The sequence below is a fragment of the Oncorhynchus keta genome, unplaced genomic scaffold (genome assembly GCF_023373465.1).
Source record: "Oncorhynchus keta strain PuntledgeMale-10-30-2019 unplaced genomic scaffold, Oket_V2 Un_scaffold_7810_pilon_pilon, whole genome shotgun sequence".
Lineage (NCBI taxonomy): Eukaryota > Metazoa > Chordata > Actinopteri > Salmoniformes > Salmonidae > Oncorhynchus > Oncorhynchus keta.
The window spans coordinates 139,294-155,140 of NW_026290999.1; the positions used below are offsets into that span (position 1 = coordinate 139,294).

The 15,847-nt window shown below is 47.0% G+C and overlaps 1 protein-coding gene across 1 annotated transcript in view; it reads right to left on the reverse strand.

The window, feature by feature from the left end:
• LOC118383297 (ankyrin-3-like) overlaps positions 1 to 15,847 on the reverse strand; it is a 180,319-nt gene that overhangs the window by 136,787 nt on the left and 27,685 nt on the right. The window contains exons 4-6 of the mRNA XM_052517420.1: positions 9,707 to 9,808; positions 8,479 to 8,577; positions 6,797 to 6,895 (exon numbers count right to left, since the gene is read on the reverse strand). Coding sequence (XP_052373380.1) covers positions 6,797 to 6,895; positions 8,479 to 8,577; positions 9,707 to 9,808 — 300 coding nt within the window. The remainder of the gene's footprint in view (positions 1 to 6,796; positions 6,896 to 8,478; positions 8,578 to 9,706; positions 9,809 to 15,847) is intronic.

Here is a 15,847-nt window from a genome sequence, read left to right on the forward strand (position 1 = left end):
ATTCATTGTAGCTGGGGATTTTAACAAGGCTAATCTGAAAACAAGACTCCCTAAATTGTATCAGCATGTCGATTGCGCAACCAGGGCTGGTAAAACCTTGGATCATTGCTATTCTAACTTCCGCGATGCATATAAGGCCCTCCCCCGCACTCCCTTCGGAAAAGCTGACCACAACTCCATTTTGTTGCTACCTGCCTACAGACAGAAGGTAAAACAAGAGGCTCCCACGCTGAGGTCTGTCCAACGCTGGTCCGACCAATCTGATTCCACGCTCCAAGACTGCTTCCATCACGTGGACTGGGATATGTTTCTTATTGCGTATTAAGTTTGCGGACGACACAACAGTGGTAGGCTTGATTACCAACAACGACAAGACGGCCTACAGGGAGGAGGTGAGGGCCCTTGGAGTGTGGTGTCAGGAAAATAACCTCACACTCAACGTAAACAAAACTAAGGAGATGATTGTGGACTTCAGGAAACAGCAGAGGGAACACCCCCCTATCCACATCGATGGAACAGTAGTGGAGAGGGTAGTAAGTTAAGTTCCTCGGCGTACACATCACAGACAAACTGAATTAGTCCACCCACACAGACAGCATCGTGAAGAAGGCGCAGCAGCGCCTCTTCAACCTCAGGAGGCTGAAGAAATTCGGCTTGTCACCAAAAGCACTCACAGACTTCTACAGATGCACAATCGAGAGCATCCTGTCGGGCTGTATCACCGCCTGGTACGGCAACTGCTCCGCCCTCAACCGTAAGGCTCTCCAGAGGGTAGTGAGGTCTGCACAATGCATCACCGGGGGCAAACTACCTGCCCTCCAGGACACGTACACCACCCGATGTCACAGGAAGGCCATAAAGATCATCAAGGACAGCAACCACCCGTGCCACTGCCTGTTCACCCCGCTATCATCCAGAAGGCGAGGTCAGTACAGGTGCATCAAAGCTGGGACCGAGAGACTGAAAAACAGCTTCTATCTCAAGGCCATCAGACTGTTAAACAGCCACCACTAACATTGAGTGGCTGCTGCCAACACACTGACTCAACTCCAGCCACTTTAATAATGGGAATTGATGGGAAATGTAAAATATATCACTAGCCACTTTAAACAATGCTACCTAATATAATGTTCCCTACATTATTCATCTCATATGTATACGTAGATACTGTACTCTATATCATCTACTGCATCCTTATGTAATACACGTATCACTAGCCACTTTAACTATGCCACTTTGTTTACATACTCATCTCATATGTATATACTGCACTCAATACCATCTACTGTATCTTGCCTATGCCGCTCTGTACCATCACTCATTCATATATCTTTATGTACATATTCTTTATCCCCTTACACTTGTGTCTATAAGGTGTCAGGATTTGGCCAGGGTTGTTCCCGGTTTTTGGTCACTAGATGCCCCCATTGTGCTTTTTGACCTTTTGTTTTCCCTTGATCCCCATTATTATTTGCACCTGTGCCTCGTTTCCCCTGATTGTATTTAAACCCTTAGTTTTCCTCAGTTCTTTGCTCTGTGTTTGTATGTTAGCACCCAGCCCTAGTATTCTGTGAACTCTTGTTGATCCCGGTGGACTCTCTTGTGGAATTCTGTTTTTTGTTCTTGTTTATTTATTTTTGAGTATCTTTTGAGGCTTTTTATGCTATACCTACCACCTTGTGGATTTACCTTTTTGTCTTGGAGGATTACCTTTGTTCTTGTGGAATTCCTTTTGAGGTTGTGGAGTTACATGTTTTCCTGAAGGACTTCACTTTTTACTTCATTAAATACACCGTCTCAAGTACTGCTGTGTCTGCCTCATCTTCTGGGTTCTGCCGACTATTCTCGGCTCAGTTGGTTAAGTGACTGTTTCTCACTTTCTCACTGTTTCTCACTCCGGAGACCCGGGTTCGTCAGGACCCTGTTACGAACCCGGGTCTCCGGAGTGAGAAACAGTCACTTAACCAACTGAGCGGTGGTGGGTTAGGGTTAGGGTGGTGATGGAGGGCGACCGCATGAGGGCCGTGCGTAATTGGCCGACACCGACCACGGTAAAGGAGGTGCAGCGGTTTTTGGGTTTTGCCAACTACTACCGGAGGTTTATCCGGGGTTTTGGACAGATAGCGGCTCCCATTACCTCACTGCTGAAGGGGGGTCCGGTGCGGTTGCAGTGGTCAGCAGAGGCGGAAGGAGCTTTCAACAAGTTGAAGGCGCTGTTCACCGATGCGCCCGTTTTGGCGCATCCGGACCCCTCTCTAGCGTTCACAGTGGAGGTGGATGCGGCCGAGGCTGGGGTGGGTGCCGTGCTATCACAGCGCTCGGGTACGCCACCAAAACTCCGCCCCTGCGCTTTTTTCTCAAGGACGCTCAGCCCAGCGGAGCGTAACTATGATGTGGGGGACCGGGAGTTGCTAGCGGTGGTTAGAGCTCTGAAGGTGTGGAGACACTGGCTTGAGGGGGCTTAGCACCCCTTTCTCATCTGGACCGACCACCAGAATCTGGAGTATATTCGGGCAGCTAGGAGACTTAACCCACGTCAGGCAAGGTGGGCCATATTCTTCACCCGGTTCCGGTTTACATTGTCGTATAGACCAGGCTCCCAGAACGTAAAGGCTGACGCACTGTCCCGTCTTTACGACACGGAGGATGGGTCCACCGAACCTACTCCCATCCTTCCCGCCTCTAAACTGGTAGCACCAGTAGTATGGGAGGTGGACTCGGACATCGAGCGGGCGTTACGGGCGGAACCCGCGCCTCCTGAGTGTCTGGCGGGGGCGTAAGTACGTGCCGTTTGGTGTTCGGGACAAACTGATTCGGTGGGCTCACGTCCTACCCTCCTCGGGTCACCCTGGGGTGACGAGGACAGTGGGGAGCCTTCGGGGGAGGTATTGGTGGCCTACTTTGGCAAAGGACGTTAAGGGTTATGTCTCCTCCTGTTCGGTGTGCGCCCAGAGTAAGGCTCCAAGGCACCTTCCTAGAGGGAAGTTACAACCCCTCCCCGTTCCACAACGGCCATGGTCACATCTATCCGTAGATTTCCTGACTGATCTTCTGCCGTCTCAGGGGAACACCACGGTTCTAGTGATTGTGGATCGGTTCTCTAAGTCCTGCCGTCTCCTCCCGTTGCCCGGTATCCCTACAGCCCTACAGACTGCGGAGGCATTATTCACCTATGTCTTTCGGCACTACGGGGTGCCGGAGGACATCGTTTCTGATCGGGGCCCCCAATTCACGTCCCGGGTCTGGAGGGCCTTCATGGAACGTTTGGGGGTCTCTGTCAGCCTGACCTCCGGTTATCACCCCGAGAGTAATGGGCAGGTGGAGAGAGTGAACCAGGAGGTGGGTAGGTTTCTGCGGTCGTATTGCCAGGATCGGCCAGGGGAGTGGGCACGATACATTCCCTGGGCGGAAATGGCCCAGAACTCACTACGCCACTCCTCTACTAACGTGTCCCCTTTTCAGTGTGTGTTGGGGTACCAGTCGGTCCTGGCACCATGGTATCCGAGCCAGACCGAGGCTCCTGCGGTGGAGGAATGGGTACAGCGCTCCAAGGAGACCTGGAGGGCTGTCCAGGAATCTCTACAACAAGCGAGTGGACGGCAGAAGAGGAGTGCTGACCGCCACCGCAGTGAGGCCCCCGTGTTTGTACCGGGGGGACAGCGTCTGGCTCTCGACCCGAAACCGATTACAACTCCCTTCCAATTATCGTATTAACCTCTCGTTTCATGTGTCTCTCCTCCGGACGGTGGCAGCTGGTCCCCTGCAGGACAGTGAGGTGCCGGACGTCCCTCCCTCCCCTCTGGACATCGAGGGGTCCCCGGTGTATACGATCCGGGCCATTCTGGACTCAAGACGCCGGGTGAGGGGCCTGCAGTACCTCGTGGACTGGGAGGGGTACGGTCCGGAGGAGAGGTGCAGGGTACCGGTGGGGGACATCTTGGATCCATCTATGTTGAGGGATTTCCATCGCCTCCATCCGGATGGCCCAGCACCTCGTCCTCCGGGGCGACCTCGAGGCCGGTGCCAGCGCGCTGCGGGAGCCGCACGTCAGGGGGGGGAGTACTGTCACGAGTCCGACCGAGGGTGGCTTCCCTTCCCGGTCGGGTGGCACTCGGCCGTCGTCACCGGCCTATTAGCTGCCACTGATTGTCTTTCCTCCCCCTCCTTGTATGTTTATTGGTAGCACCTGTTTGTTGTGCGGGATTAATCATTGTAACCTTTCGCTCTGTAGTAGAGGAACGTGTTAGTTCCTTGTCGTGCATTTTTCAGTTGTACATTTTTCATTCCCAGTGTTTGGGGCCGTTATTATTGTGAGAACCCTGTGGTGCGTTGGTGCAATTAAGGAGCACAGCATTGCACTCTCTGTCTCCAGCGTTTTGACTCCACACCCACGACACCCGGAGCATTACAATGATCATGGAAGATGAGGGATCAGCCCAGAACTACACGGCAGGACCTGGTCAATGACCTGAAGAGAGCCTGGACCACAGTCTCAAAGAAAACCATTAGTAACACACTACGCCGTCATAGATTAAAAACCTGCAGCGCACGCAAGGTCCCCCTGCTCAAGCCAGCGCATGTCCAGGCTCGTCTGAAGTTTGCCAATGACCATCTGGATGATCCAGAGGAGGAATGGGAGAAGGTCATGTGGTCTGATGAGACAAAAGTAGAGCCTTTTGGTCTAAACTCCACTCGCCGTGTTTGGAGGAAGAAGAAGGATGAGTACAACCCCAACAACACCATCCCAACCGTGAAGCATGGAGGTGGAAACATCATTCTTTGGGGATGCTTTTCTGCAAAGGGGACAGGACAACTGCACCGTATTGAGGGGAGGATGAATGGGGCCATGTATCGCGATATCTTGGCCAACAACCTCCTTCCCTCAGTAAAAGCATTGAAGATGGGTCATGGCTGGGTCTTTCAGCATGACAACGACCCGAAACACACAGCCAGGGCAACTAAGGAGTGGCTCCGTAAGAAGCATCTCAAGGTCCTGGAGTGGCCTAGCCAGTCTCCAGACCTGAACCCAATAGACAATCTTTGGCGGGAGCTGAATGTCCATATTGTCCAGCGACAGCCCCGAAACCTGAAGGATCTGGAGAAGATCTGTATGGAGGAGTGGGCCAAAATCCCTGCTGCAGTGTGTGCAAACATGGTCAAGAACTACAGGAAACTTATGATCTCTGTAATTGCAAACAAAGGTTTCTATACCAAATATTAAGTTCTTATTTTCTGATGTATCAAATACTTATGTCATGCAATAAAATCCAAATTAATTACTTAAAAATCATGCAATATGATTTTCTTGATTTTTGTTTTAGATTCCATCTCTCACAGTTGAAGTGTACCTATGATAAAAAATTACAGACCTCTACATACTTTGTAAGTAGGAAAACCTGCAAAATCGGCAGTGTATCAAATACTTGTTCTCCCCACTGTAGTTCTATAACAGTTTGGGTCTAGAATGTCTCCCCCTTTGAAGAGGGGGATGACCGCGGCAGCTTTCCAATCTTTGGGAATCTCAGAAAATACGAAGGAGAGGTTGAATAGGCTGGTAATAGGGGTTGCAACAATTTCAAACTGCAGGTCTTTGTTAAGTATCGGAAGTCATTTCAATCGCTGTAGTGGCTGGCGTGAATAGGGTTGAGTCATCCACATACATAGACACACTGGCTTTACTCAAACCAGTGACATGTCGTTAGTAAATATTTAATAAGTAAGGGGCCTAGACAGCTGCCCTGGGGAATTCCCTGGGGATTATGTTGGAATATGTTGGAGAGGCTTCCATTAAATAACACCCTCTGTGTTCTGTTAGACAGGTAACTCTTTATCCACAATTTAGCAGGGGGTGTAAAGCCATAACACATACGTTTTTCCTGCAGCAGACTATGATCGCGAAATAGTTAGTTAAATAGCTAACTAAATAGCTGTCCGGACTATCTGCATTGACCCCCTTTGCATGAACTCTTTTGACTCATCGCATACGCTGCTACTGCTTATTATCTGTCCTGCTGCCTAGTCACTTTACCACTACTCATATGTACATATCTACCTCAATTACCTCGTACCCTTGCAGATAGACTCAGTAATAATACCCGGTGTATATAGCCAAGATATCGTTACTCATTGCGTATTTATTCCTCATGTTATAATTTTTCTATTATTTTCCTCTGCATTGTTGGGAAAGGCCCATAAGCATTTTACTGTTCGTCTACATCTGTTATTTACAGTATGCAGCTAAGACTGTGTGTGTGTCTAAAGGGAGAGGTTCTAGACTCACTTGAGACTGTGGGTGTGTCTAAAGGGAGAGGTCCTAGACTCACCTGAGACTGTGGGTGTGTCTAAAGGGGGTGGTCTTAGACTCACCTGAGACTGTGTGTGTGTCTAAAGGGAGAGGTTCTAGACTCACTTGAGACTGTGGGTGTGTCTAAAGGGAGAGGTCCTAGACTCACTTGAGACTGTGGGTGTATCTAAAGGGAGAGGTCCAAGACTCACATGAGACTGTGGGTGTGTCTAAAGGGGGTGGTCTTAGACTCACCTGAGACTGTGGGTGTGTCTAAAGGGAGAGGTCCAAGACTCACCTGAGACTGTGGGTGTGTCTAAAGGGAGAGGTCCTAGACTCACCTGAGACTGTGGGTGTGTCTAAAGGGGGCGGTCCTCGACTCACCTGAGACTGTGGGTGTGTCTAAAGGGAGAGATCCGAGACTCACCTGAGACTGTGGGTGTGTCTAAAGGGGGCGGTCCTAGACTCACCTGAGACTGTGGGTGTGTCTAAAGGGGGCGGTCCTAGACTCACCTGAGATTGTGCGTTGATGTTAGCTCCGCTGGTCACCAGCTCCTTCACTACATCCACCTGACCAGCCAGAGACGCTATGTGGAGAGCTGTGTTCCCTTTCTGGAAAGACACAGGGAGGGGATGAGTGAGTGAGTGAGTGAGTGAGTGAGTGAGTGAGTGAGTGAGTGAGTGAGTGAGTGAGTGAGTGAGTGAGTGAGTGAGTGAGTGGTACTGCCGGCTCTCTGCTCTGATAGACTGAGACAGCATGGTACTGCCGACTCTCTGCTCTGATAGGCCCAGGAACATGTCACAGCTCTCTATCAGCTCTCTGATAGGCCCATTAATATGATGTCACAGCTCTCTCTAAGCTCTCTGATAGGCCCATTAATATGATGTCACAGCTCTCTCTTAGCTCTCTGATAGGCCCATTAACCTCTTGAAACTAGGGGGCACTATTTTTATTTTTGGAAAAATAATGTTCCCAAAGTAAACCGCCTATTTCTCAGGACCAGATGCTAGAATATGCATATAATTGACAGCTTAGGATAGAAAACACTCTAAAGTTTCCAAAACTGTAAAAATATTGTCTGTGAGTATAACAGAACTGATATTGCAGACGAAATCCTGAGAAAAATCCAATCAGGAAGTGACTCTTATTTTGAAACCCCTGTCTTTCTATGCATCCCTATTGCCCATTGAAAGGGATATCAACCAGATTCCCTTTTCTGTGGCTTCCCTAAGGTGTCTACAGCCTTTAGACGTAGTTTCAGCCCTTTATTTTGAAGAATGAGCGTAAACGACTACATTGCGTCAGTGGCCAGCTGAGGGCTCTCAGAGTGATTCTTGCGTAAGTGACAGAGGTAGTCATTTTTCCTCTCGCTCCTAGTGAAAAGCCAATTGTCCTGGTTGATATATTATCGAATAGATATTTGAAAAACACCTTGGAGATTGATTATAAAAAACGTTTGCCATGTTTCTGTCGATATTATGGATATCACAGCGTTTTCGTGACCGCTATTTCCGGTGGATTTCTCAACATACCCTGACCAACAAAAGGAGGTATTTTGGGTATAAAAATAATCTTTATGGAACAAAAGGAACATTTGCTGTCTAACTGGGAGTCTCGTCAGTGAAAACATCCGAAGATCATCAAAGGTAAACGGTTAATTTGATTGCTTTTCTGATTTTCGCGACCGAGCTTTCTGCTGCTAGCTGGACATAATGCTATGCTAGGCTATATTTCACTTGTGATTTCATGAATATGAATATTTTCTAGTAATATTTTTTTACCTATGCACTATGCTAATTAGTGTAGTTGATGACAATTCTCCCGGATCCGGGATGGGTAGTTCCAATAAATATGATGTCACAGCTCTCTGATAGGCCCATTCATATGATGTCACAGCTTTAACTCAGCTCTCTGATAGGCCAATTAACCGTGTTGTCAACAACATAGACACATTCTACATCCCAAATGGCATCCTATTCTCTATGTAGCGCAATCCCTATAACTCATCCCTATAGGTGACCTGTCAGACTCCTCCCTCCATCCTCCCTATAGGCTACCAGTCACGCTCCTCCCTATAACTCCTCCCTATAGGTGACCTGTCAGACTTCTCCCTCCATCCTCCCTATAGGCTACCAGTCAGGCTCCTCCTATCTTATTATCTATCTTCTCAGAGGAGGACAGGGGCGGGGCTAACCTTAGTTGCAGCGTCCACATTGGCTCCCAGCTTGATGAGTTGTGTGACCACCTCGGCATGGCCCTCTTTAGAGGCCAGATGGAGGGCGTTGAGGCCATTCTACAGCAGGACAGAGAATACAGGGAGATAGAGGTGAACACAGACACATCAGGAGCTATGGATTCTCAATATCAAAACTAACATTTACCAATAACTCATGTAGCTTAGGGGCTGGGTTTCACTGAGGTGATTTCCAAAGAAAGCTGAGGGAGTTGTCTATCTGACCTGGTTGGGTTAAGGTTAGTGGTCAGAGCTTAGGGGTTAGGGGTCAGAGCTTAGGGTTAGGGGTCAGAGCTTAGTGGTTAGAGCGTTTGGCCAGTAACAAAAAGGTTGCTGGATCAAATCCTCAAGCTGATAAGGTTCAAATCTGTCGTTCAGCCCCTGAACAAGGCAGTTAACCCACTGTTCCCCCGTAGGCAGTCATTGTAAATAAGAATTCGTTTTTAACTAACTTGCCTAGTTAAATAAAGGTAACATTTAAAACATTTTTTAAAGGGGTCAGAGCTTAGGGGTCATGGATAGGGACTGTCTGGGTTAAAGATGTTGATTTCGACCCCAGTCTAAATGGTTAGGGGTCAGGGGTCATGGTTAGGGACTAACCTGGTTACAGATGTTGATTTCGACCCCAGTCTAAATAGTTAGGTTATAGGGGTCAGGGGTCATGGTTAGAGACTAACCTGGTTACAGATGTTGATTTCGACCCCAGTCTAAATAGTTAGGTTATAGGGGTCAGGGGTCATGGTTAGAGACTAACCTGGTTACAGATGTTGATTTCGACCCCAGTCTAGATAGTTAGGTTATAGGGGTCAGGGGTCATGGTTAGGGACTAACCTGGTTACAGATGTTGATTTCGACCCCAGTCTAGATAGTTAGGTTATATGGGTCAGGGATCATGGTTAGGGACTAACCTGGTTACAGATGTTGATTTCGACCCCAGTCTAGATAGTTAGGTTATAGGGGTCAGGGGTCATGGTTAGGGACTAACCTGGTTACAGATGTTGATTTCGACCCCAGTCTAGATAGTTAGGTTATAGGGGTCATGGTTAGGGACTAACCTGGTTACAGATGTTGATTTAGGTTATAGGGGTCAGGGGTCATGGTTAGGGACTAACCTGGTTACAGATGTTGATTTCGACCCCAGTCTAGATAGTTAGGTTATAGGGGTCAGGGGTCATGGTTAGGGACTAACCTGGTTACAGATGTTGATTTCGACCCCAGTCTTCAGGTAATCCAAAGCCTTCTCTAGGTTCCCTGCCCGGGCTGCTCTCAAGTAACTGGCATTACTGTCAATCTGTAACACAGAGATCACCTAGGTTATGATCTACACTGACTGGACAAAACATTAGTACCCATGTATACTGCAGTCAAACACACACACACACACACACACACACACACACACACACACACACACACACACACACACACACACACACACACACACACACACACACACCACACACACACACACACACACACACACACACACACCATGTATAACAGACAGTAGTCCTTGCATGACAAACAATGGTCCTTGCTGGTCAACCGACAGTAGTCCCTGATTAACAGACAGTAGTCCCTGATTAACAGACAGTAGTCCCTGATTAACAGACAGTAGTCCCTGATTAACAGACAGTAGTCCCTAATCAACAGACAGTAGTCCCTGATTAACAGACAGTAGTCCCTGATTAACAGACAGTAGTCCCTGCTGATTAACAGACAGTAGTCCCTGATTAACAGACAGTAGTCCCTGCTGATTAACAGACAGTAGTCCCTGATTAACAGACAGTAGTCCCTGCTGATTAACAGGCAGTAGTCCCTGATTAACAGACAGTAGTCCCTGATTAACAGACAGTAGTCCCTGATTAACAGACAGTAGTCCCTGCTGATTAACAGGCAGTAGTCCCTGATTAACAGACAGTAGTCCCTGATTAACAGACAGTAGTCCCTGATTAACAGACAGTAGTCCCTGATTAACAGACAGTAGTCCAGTAGTCCCTGATTAACAGACAGTAGTCCCTGATTAACAGTAGTAGTCAGACAGTAGCTGATTAACAGACAGTAGTCCCTGATTAACAGACAGTAGTCCTGCTGATTAACAGACAGTAGTCCCTGATTAACAGACAGTAGCTGATTAACAGACAGTAGTCCCTGATTAACAGACTGATTAACAGACAGTAGTCCCTGATTAACAGACAGTAGTCTGCTGATTAACAGACAGTAGTCCCTGATTAACAGACAGTAGTCCCTGATTAACAGACAGTAGTCCCTGATTAACAGACAGTAGTCCCTGATTAACAGACAGTAGTCCCTGCTGATTAACAGACAGTAGTCCTGCTGATTAACAGACAGTAGTCCCTGCTGATTAACAGGCAGTAGTCCCTGATTAACAGACAGTAGTCCTGCTGATTAACAGACAGTAGTCCCTGCTGATTAACAGACAGTAGTCCCTGCTGATTAACAGACAGTAGTCCCTGCTGATTAACAGACAGTAGTCCCTGCTGATTAACAGACAGTAGTCCCTGCTGATTAACAGACAGTAGTCCCTGCTGATTAACAGGCAGTAGTCCCTGATTAACAGACAGTAGTCCCTGCTGATTAACAGACAGTAGTCCCTGATTAACAGACAGTAGTCCCTGATTAACAGACAGTAGTCCCTGATTAACAGACAGTAGTCCCTGCTGATTAACAGACAGTAGTCCCTGATTAACAGACAGTAGTCCCTGATTAACAGACAGTAGTCCCTGATTAACAGACAGTAGTCCCTGATTAACAGACAGTAGTCCCTGATTAACAGACAGTAGTCCCTGATTAACAGACAGTAGTCCCTGCTGATTAACAGACAGTAGTCCCTGATTAACAGGCAGTAGTCCCTGATTAACAGACAGTAGTCCCTGCTGATTAACAGACAGTAGTCCTGCTGATTAACAGACAGTAGTCCCTGCTGATTAACAGACAGTAGTCCCTGCTGATTAACAGACAGTAGTCCCTGCTGATTAACAGACAGTAGTCCCTGATTAACAGACAGTAGTCCCTGATTAACAGACAGTAGTCCCTGCTGATTAACAGACAGTAGTCCCTGATTAACAGATTAACAGACAGTAGTCCCCTGATTAACAGACAGTAGTCCCTGCTGATTAACAGGCACATTAACAGACAGTAGTCCCTGCTGATTAACAGACAGTAGTCCCTGATTAACAGACAGTAGTCCCTGATTAACAGACAGTAGTCCCTGCTGATTAACAGACAGTAGTCCCTGCTGATTAACAGACAGTAGTCCCTGATTAACAGACAGTAGTCCCTGATTAACAGACAGTAGTCCTGCTGATTAACAGACAGTAGTCCCTGCTGATTAACAGACAGTAGTCCCTGATTAACAGACAGTAGTCCCTGATTAACAGACAGTAGTCCCTGATTAACAGACAGTAGTCCCTGATTAACAGACAGTAGTCCCTGCTGATTAACAGACAGTAGTCCCTGCTGATTAACAGACAGTAGTCCCTGCTGATTAACAGACAGTAGTTCCTGCTGATTAACAGACAGTAGTCCCTGCTGATTAACAACCAGTAGTCCCTGATTAACAGACAGTAGTCCTGCTGATTAACAGACAGTAGTGATTAACAGGCAGTAGTCCTGCTGATTAACAGACAGTAGTCCCTGATTAACAGGCAGTAGTCCCTGATTAACAGACAGTAGTCCTGCTGATTAACAGGCAGTAGTCCCTGCTGATTAACAGACAGTAGTCCCTGATTAACAGACAGTAGTCCCTGATTAACAGACAGTAGTCCTGCTGATTAACAGACAGTAGTCCCTGATTAACAGCAGTAGTCCCCTGATTAACAGACAGTAGTCCCTGATTAACAGGCAGTAGTCCCTGATTAACAGACAGTAGTCCCTAGTCCCTGCTGATTAACAGACAGTAGTCCCTGATTAACAGGCAGTAGTCCCTGCTGATTAACAGACAGTAGTCCTGCTGATTAACAGACAGTAGTCCCTGCTGATTAACAGACAGTAGTCCCTGCTGATTAACAGACAGTAGTCCCTGATTAACAGACAGTAGTCCTGCTGATTAACAGACAGTAGTCCTGCTGATTAACAGACAGTAGTCCCTGATTAACAGACAGTAGTCACTGATTGATTAACAGACAGTAGTCTGATTAACAGGCAGTAGTCCCTGATTAACAGACAGTAGTCCCTGATTGCTGATTAACAGACAGTAGTCCCCTGATTAACAGACAGTAGTCCCTGCTGATTAACAGACAGTAGTCCCTGCTGATTAACAGACAGTAGTCCCTGCTGATTAACAGACAGTAGTCCAGTAGTCCCTGATTAACAGGCAGTAGTAGTCCCAGTAGTCCTGCTGATTAACAGACAGTAGTCCCTGCTGATTAACAGGCAGTAGTCCCTGATTAACAGACAGTAGTCCCTGATTAACAGGCAGTAGTCCCTGATTAACAGACAGTAGTCCCTGCTGATTAACAGACAGTAGTCCCTGCTGATTAACCAGTAGTCCCCTGATTAACAGACAGTAGTCCCTGATTAACAGACAGTAGTCCCTGACTGATTAACAGGCAGTAGTCCTGCTGATTAACAGGCAGTAGTCCCCTGATTAACAGACAGTAGTCCCTGCTGATTAACAGGCAGTAGTCCCTGATTAACAGATTAACAGACAGTAGTCCCACTGATTAACAGACAGTAGTCCCTGCTGATTAACAGGCAGTAGTCCCTGATTAACAGACAGTAGTCCCTGATTAACAGACAGTAGTCCTGCTGATTAACAGACAGTAGTCCCTGCTGATTAACAGACAGTAGTCCCTGCTGATTAACAGACAGTAGTCCCTGCTGATTAACAGACATTGATTAACAGACAGTAGTCCCTGATTAACAGACAGTAGTCCTGCTGATTAACAGGCAGTAGTCCCTGATTAACAGGCAGTAGTCCCTGATTAACAGACAGTAGTCCCTGCAGTAGTGATTAACAGACAGTAGTCCCTGCTGATTAACAGACAGTAGTCCCTGATTAACAGACAGTAGTCCCTGCTGATTAACAGACAGTAGTCCCTGCTGATTAACAGACAGTAGTCCCTGCTGATTAACAGACAGTAGTCCCTGCTGATTAACAGACAGTAGTCCTGCTGATTAACAGACAGTAGTCCCTGCTGATTAACAGGCAGTAGTCCCTGATTAACAGACAGTAGTCCCTGATTAACAGACAGTAGTCCCCTGATTAACAGACAGTAGTCCCTGCTGATTAACAGACAGTAGTCCCTGCTGATTAACAGACAGTAGTCCCTGATTAACAGACAGTAGTCCCCTGATTAACAGACAGTAGTCTGATTAACCAGTAGTCCCTGCTGATTAACAGACAGTAGTCCCTGATTAACAGACAGTAGTCCCTGCTGATTAACAGACAGTAGTCCCCTGATTAACAGACAGTAGTCCCCTGATTAACAGACAGTAGTCCCTGCTGATTAACAGACAGTAGTCCCTGATTAACAGACAGTAGTCCCTGATTAACAGGCTGATTAACAGACAGTAGTCCCTGCTGATTAACACAGACAGTAGTCCCTGATTAACAGACAGTAGTCCCTGCTGATTAACAGACAGTAGTCCCTGCTGATTAACAGCAGTAGTCCCCTGCTGATTAACAGACAGTAGTCCCTGCTGATTAACAGACAGTAGTCCCTGATTAACAGGCAGTAGTCCCTGATTAACAGACAGTAGTCCCTGATTAACAGACAGTAGTCCCCTGATTAACAGACAGTAGTCCTGCTGATTAACAGACAGTAGTCCCTGCTGATTAACAGACAGTAGTCCCTGATTAACAGACAGTAGTCCCTGATTAACAGACAGTAGTCCCTGCTGATTAACAGACAGTAGTCCCTGCTGATTAACAGACAGTAGTCTGCTGATTAACAGGCAGTAGTCAGTAGTCCCTGATTAACAGACAGTAGTCCCTGCTGATTAACAGACAGTAGTCCCTGATTAACAGAGTAGTCCCTGCTGATTAACAGACAGTAGTCACTGATTAACAGACAGTAGTCCTGCTGATTAACAGACAGTAGTCCTGCTGATTAACAGACAGTAGTCCCTGCTGATTAACAGGCAGTAGTCCCTGATTAACAGACAGTAGTCCCTGCTGATTAACAGACAGTAGTCACTGATTAACAGACAGTAGTCCTGCTGATTAACAGGCAGTAGTCCCTGCTGATTAACAGACAGTAGTCCCTGCTGATTAACAGACAGTAGTCCCTGATTAACAGTAGTCCCTGATTAACAGTAGTCCCTGATTAACAGACAGTAGTCCCCTGATTAACAGGCAGTAGTCCCTGCTGATTAACAGACAGTAGTCCCTGATTAACAGACAGTAGTCCTGCTGATTAACAGACAGTAGTCCCTGATTAACAGACAGTAGTCCCTGATTAACAGACAGTAGTCCCCAGTAGTGATTAACAGACAGTAGTCCCTGATTAACAGACAGTAGTCCCTGATTAACAGACAGTAGTCCTGCTGATTAACAGGCAGTAGTCCTGATTCAGTAGCTGATTAACAGACAGTAGTCCCTGATTAACAGACAGTAGTCCCTGCTGATTAACAGACAGTAGTCTGATTAACAGACAGTAGTCCTGCTGATTAACAGACAGTAGTCCCTGCTGATTAACAGGCAGTAGTCTCTGCTGATTAACAGACAGTAGTGCTGATTAACAGACAGTAGTCACTGATTAACAGGCAGTAGTCCCTGATTAACAGACAGTAGTCCCTGCTGATTAACAGACAGTAGTCACTGATTAACAGACAGTAGTCCCTGATTAACAGGCAGTAGTCTCTGCTGATTAACAGACAGTAGTCCCTGATTAACAGACAGTAGTCACTGATTAACAGACAGTAGTCTGCTGATTAACAGACAGTAGTCCCTGATTAACAGACAGTAGTCCCTGCTGATTAACAGGCAGTAGTCTGATTCACTGATTAACAGACAGTAGTTAACCTAGCTGATTAACAGACAGTAGTCCCTGATTAACAGACAGTAGTCTGCTGATTAACAGGCAGTAGTCCCTGATTAACAGACAGTAGTCCTGCTGATTAACAGACAGTAGTCCCTGCTGATTAACAGACAGTAGTCCTGCTGATTAACAGACAGTAGTCCTGCTGATTAACAGACAGTAGTCCCTGATTAACAGACAGTAGTCCCTGCTGATTAACAGACAGTAGTCCCTGCTGATTAACAGACAGTAGTCACTGATTAACAGACAGTAGTCACTGATTAACAGACAGTAGTCACTGATTAACAGACAGTAGTCCCTGCTGATTAACAGACAGTAGTCACTGA